The 5,000-nt window shown below is 45.4% G+C and overlaps 1 protein-coding gene across 8 annotated transcripts in view; it reads right to left on the bottom strand.

Moving 5' to 3' along the window:
• Positions 1–5,000, bottom strand: part of LOC143483288 (myomegalin) — a 46,907-nt gene that overhangs the window by 25,161 nt on the left and 16,746 nt on the right. For 5 of the 8 annotated variants that reach the window (XM_076982109.1, XM_076982106.1, XM_076982111.1 and 2 more), the window contains exon 1: positions 1–195. This exon is cut by the window's left edge and continues 936 nt beyond it. In XM_076982109.1, the coding sequence (XP_076838224.1) occupies positions 1–180 (180 nt within the window). In that variant the 5' untranslated portion in view covers positions 181–195. Of the gene's footprint in view, positions 204–4,535; positions 4,590–5,000 lie in introns of those variants that run through there. The other 3 variants (XM_076982114.1, XM_076982113.1, XM_076982108.1) reach the window with 3 other exon arrangements.

Genomic DNA, 5,000 nt, shown 5'->3' with positions numbered 1-5,000 from the left:
GCGCATGCGCTCCAGCATGAAGGCGCACTTCCCGCACGCGAACTCCCCGCGCCCGTCCCGCCGCACCTCCCCGCCCAGCGCGTGCGACAGCAGCACGTGCAGCTTGGACGCCGGGTGGAAGATCCACCGCCGCCGAGTCCCGCACAGCTCGCGCGCGCAGATGCGACAGCCCTCCTTCATCCCGGCGAGCACGCGCACACTGGGTCCGCGAGATTAACGACGAACGCGAACGTCCTCTGAGTCCTTTCAAAAAAAAATTTTTATATGAAAAATAATCTTTCCATTTGGTTCATAACATTCATTAAAGCCTCAATCTCTCATTAAATAAAATATGTAAAAAATAAAAGATAAATATGATGTAAAAATATTTCAATGTGCAGTTAAATAGCGCATATATCTTGGATTCTGAAGGTAGATGCACGTTGCTTTCTCTTCGTTGTCAGAGATATCTCGGCAGAGCTCCTGATAGCAGCGGGGGGGGGGACGTTTTCTGTGAGAAATAAAGATCTCCTTGTAACACCGAGGCGACGTAGCGGACGATGAGAGTCGGCAGCTTTAACGAGAGCCGGTCCGGCACCGTCGGTAAAGGCGTCCGGTCGCCGTGTGACCGCAAAAGAACTTGAACCGGCTATTTATAGGTTCGTATAACCTCATGGAAATTCGGCTGGCGGCGAACTCGAAAACGCAAGATGGAAGTGGTGTGGGGTATCCAGCTCCGCGGCACCCGCGCCGGTCTCTTGTCCGCGTTTCATCTCTCGCCGGCCGGCATGCGGAACACGTCCGCCCGCTACCCCGCCACCTCCCCCGTCACGCAGCGGCAGCCCCGGCGTGCGGCTTTCATGGCAGGTAGTGTCAGTCCTGCTGTATCGCCTCTCTTTCGGCCGTTACACTCCACAGGCTGTAACACTTTCTTTAAAGCGGCGGCCAAACAGCGGCTACAGTATCAGTTCATCCATTAGAGTCAAATATAGATGTACATCGCTATAAGACAGCAACGATGTGGCAATGCCGACGAGAATGTACTACTTTACAACTTAGGGGTGTGCAGTTTATTACAGCCTGCTCTTCTCACGTACCATTTAAAATGTCTTGCGCGATAGCGATTTACTACCTAAGATTTTCTCATACAAACTCTCAAGGAATGTTAAGTAGTATGTGAATAACGAGAAAAATGTTTAGCTCGACCCAAAAAACCTTCGGCGACCTCGTGGTTTGGTTTGGAATCTCCCGCAGTCTTTACTCCGTGTTCAGTTCAGCGAGCAGGTGACACGTTTTAAACCGAAAGCAGCGAAAACTATGAGAAGGGAACTGATTGTAGTGTAAACTGATCAAAAACTCTAATAGTTCACGTTGACAATTCTATTAAATCATTATGTGCTTTATTATATATCTATATTTAGTCTTTGATCCTATGCAAATATATATGCCAATCCCAGAATGACAAAAAACGATTCCTGATAAGGAGTTATGAGAGTTACTGTCATTCATGCTTTAACACTGAACTGAGCTCCCTCAACTGGGTTAAAGAAAAAAAACATTCATAGTAAAAGTGGTTAACACTAATAATAGTTAATAAATAAATATGAAGATAAATAAACAACCCCTGCCCTTCTGACTGATGTTAACCCAACATAAGTGGTATAATAATAATAATAATCTTTATTTGTATAGCACCTTTCATACATACATGTAACTCAAAGTGCTTTACAGTATAAATACAAAGAAACATTAAAAGGAGATAAGACAAAAAGACAAAAAGAAAATATTAAAAGAAATTAAAGATAAAAACATTAAAATAACATAAAAAGTAAAAAAGTAAAGTAAATAAGATAATAAAAAGTAAAGTAAATAAGATAAAACTATTAAGATAGAGTTTCTTAACTAAAAGCGGATCTAAACAGGAATGTTTTGAGACTGTTCTTAAAACTATTCAGGGATGAAATGCCTCTGAGCTCTTCAGGAAGAGAATTCCAGAGCTTTGGGCCATAGTGGCTAAAAGCACCCTCGCCAATCTTTAATTGGCTTTTAGGAATCACCAGTAGATTACTGTTTGTAGACCTGAGAGACCTGACTGGAACATATCTAACCATCATTTCACTCAGGTAAAGAGGGGCAAGACCATGAAGACATTTAAAAACCATGACTAGAACCTTAAAATCTATTCTAAAGCTGACAGGTAACCAGTGCAGTGAGTGGAGTGCAGGTGTAATATGATCTCTCTTTCTCCTGCGGGTCAGAACCCTTGCAGCCGCGTTCTGAACTCTCTGTAGGTGCGAAATAGAGCTCTTTGGAAGAGCAGATAGAACAGCGTTACAATAATCTAGCCTTGATGTGATAAATGCATGGACAAGTTTTTCACTGTCAGCAGGAGTGAGCATATCTCGGTATAGACTGGATCATTTCTTATATGTCATATCTCAGTAAAGGAGGACTCTTTTATGGTGTGTCTGATAGGTCTGTTGGTCTGAGGGCTGCGCTGTTCTAATTCACACCTAACAGGCAGTTCTGGATCCATGACCTTGTGCTACTGCTGTTTATGCAAACAACATTCATGTTCAAAAATAAACTGTTGTGTTCATTCTGCACACGCACACACACACACACACACACACACACACACACACACACACACACACACACAGGCCTTAATCTCATGACCCTCAGGCTAGAAGCAACAGGACAGTAATTTCTCTCCTGAAAGTTCATGTGTATTACTGAGGGACATGTTGAATGTGTGCGTGCGTCCCAGACAAACAAAGACCCTCCTGTGTAACCCCAGCTGAGCGTGTATTGAGCCCAGCCAGAAGAAACCTCACACTATTGGACACAGTTAAATGGAGCGTCACGACAGAGGCAGGATTCAGTTGCAGGGCTGGACACGAAGCCTGAACCACGGTAGAGCCATTTCACAATATGAAGAGCCAAACTCTGTGAATGAGTAGACGTGAGTGAGTGAGTGAGTGAAGCGTGAGATGGGCGGTTCCTACCAGCGCCAGCATTTGCATATCCTCACCGTGCTGATTTTACAAGGAAAACAGCTCTGGAGGGCGTGGCCATGCAGAAGAACGTACAAAACGGCAACGCCCACAGTGCGCAGCCCCGCCTCTTGGCCTCAGTCCCGCAAAGTATCACAGCGCAAGCAATTATACAGTCGGGTTCAGCTGCAGCGCCCTCTAATGGTTACAATGATACACTCTAGCGAGACAGAGAGTCGCAAACCCACCAAAGGTCCTACAGGCAATAAATACGTAGTCTGTCCACTGGACCAAAGTGCCAGCTCATTAGTATAGCAGTCAGAACAACCTCGAACCATCCGACACATGACAAACACCCCTCAGCCTCACTGAGATCAACCAGGCCATCAGCTGATAAATTCCACACACAAGAATGGAACAGGGCTATTTAGGGTCCATCATGGGGGATCTTGTCTGATCTCAGATCAGTCACGCCATATTACTTCAGCGCTATGTTTGACTCAGCTACGCTAAGCAGAGGACGGCGTGTTGTCATGTTCTGATAATGTGTTTATGGTGTCAACACTGTCCTGAAAATATGTCAACAGCTGGTCTGGGTTTCCCAGGCTGGGCCGATGCAGGCTGTGCCCCACGCAAACTGTAAAAACAATAACACCACCTGCTGCATGGCTTACATAAACTCACTAAGGGTGGAGCTTGTGTCGGCCTGCCTGTTATCACACCAGCTGTATGTGATGTGTGTAATAATGCTGTAATAAACTCTTATGGCTACTGGAATTGACAATGTAAGATGAATCATACAACCTGGAACCTCTGTAGCGTGTTTGGTGAGTGAGTTCCTCCACTAGTTTTTTAGTTTTCTTTTGGAAATGCTATGAGTATCGAATAAATATCGTATTTTTTTCCCCTTCTCTCTTTCTGTCTCTTTTTTTAATATTTCTGCCTCAAAGGGCCTTTCACTCTCCTCCAGCAGAGGGCACCCTATGATCGCGCGTGTTCTCCCAGGAAGGGCTGCACATTATGTGGAGATGTGCCTGGGAGAAAGACATGGAACCACAAACACACCAACCGAACACAGCTGAGCACCACTGAATACCACTGAACACCAGCAACACCACTGGATACCACAGAACACCAGCAACACCACTGAACACCCCTGAATACCACAGAACACCAGCAACATCACTGAACACAACTGAACACCAGTCATTTCACTGAACACCACTGAATAGCACAGAACACCAGCAACATCACTGAACACCACTGAAAGCCACTGACCAACACCAGTTGACCACTACCAGCCAACAACCCGCAGGAACCAGCAAATTGTTTATGGACCTGCGCAAGGGGATTAATACCAACCTACGAAGTACACAAACATGAACGTAACTTAAACTCATAGTCATCCAGAGTGCTCTGATTGGAGCAAACAAACCTGAGACTCTTGCATCTATCACCAATCAAAAGGTCCAATCTGAGCTGAAACACGTGGAGAAAATAACAAATGCCAAACCCAAATCCTGAAACTCCCCGAGGCAGGGGGCAGGTGGAGACCCCTACCTCCATCTCCTGCTGCACACGCAGTCTCTCGCGACCCAGCTCCTCCTGGTAAAACTGCGGGGGCAAAGAAAGAACTGCCATCACTAAGGTGCACAGATCGGTTATGTCACGTTTGTGTAACTAGTGTGATATACACCTTCGGGTTGCAGGCTGTAGGCACCACTGACTGAAGATCTTAAAGGAGGAACGTTTCACCTTTAAGCCTTCTTTCAACAACACATTATCTTTTATCTTTCTTAATGTAGTTAGTTTTAAACTGTAACTGTAACTGTAACTGAGAACAGGATGAAAGGAGAGACGTAACAGGAAAGAGAGAGAGAGGGAGAGAGAAGGAAGGAGAGACGAAGAGAGAGGGAGAGAGAGGGAGAAGATTCACTGCATTCGTCAGTAGACTGCAGCTGCTGTTGTGTCAGCAGGAAGGTGAGTGCTCATATGTCAATGCACATGGCAGAAATCATATGAGTG

The sequence above is a fragment of the Brachyhypopomus gauderio genome, chromosome 19, assembly GCF_052324685.1.
Source record: "Brachyhypopomus gauderio isolate BG-103 chromosome 19, BGAUD_0.2, whole genome shotgun sequence".
In the NCBI taxonomy this organism is placed as follows: domain Eukaryota; kingdom Metazoa; phylum Chordata; class Actinopteri; order Gymnotiformes; family Hypopomidae; genus Brachyhypopomus; species Brachyhypopomus gauderio.
This window is presented reverse-complemented; position numbering and strand designations above follow the sequence as displayed.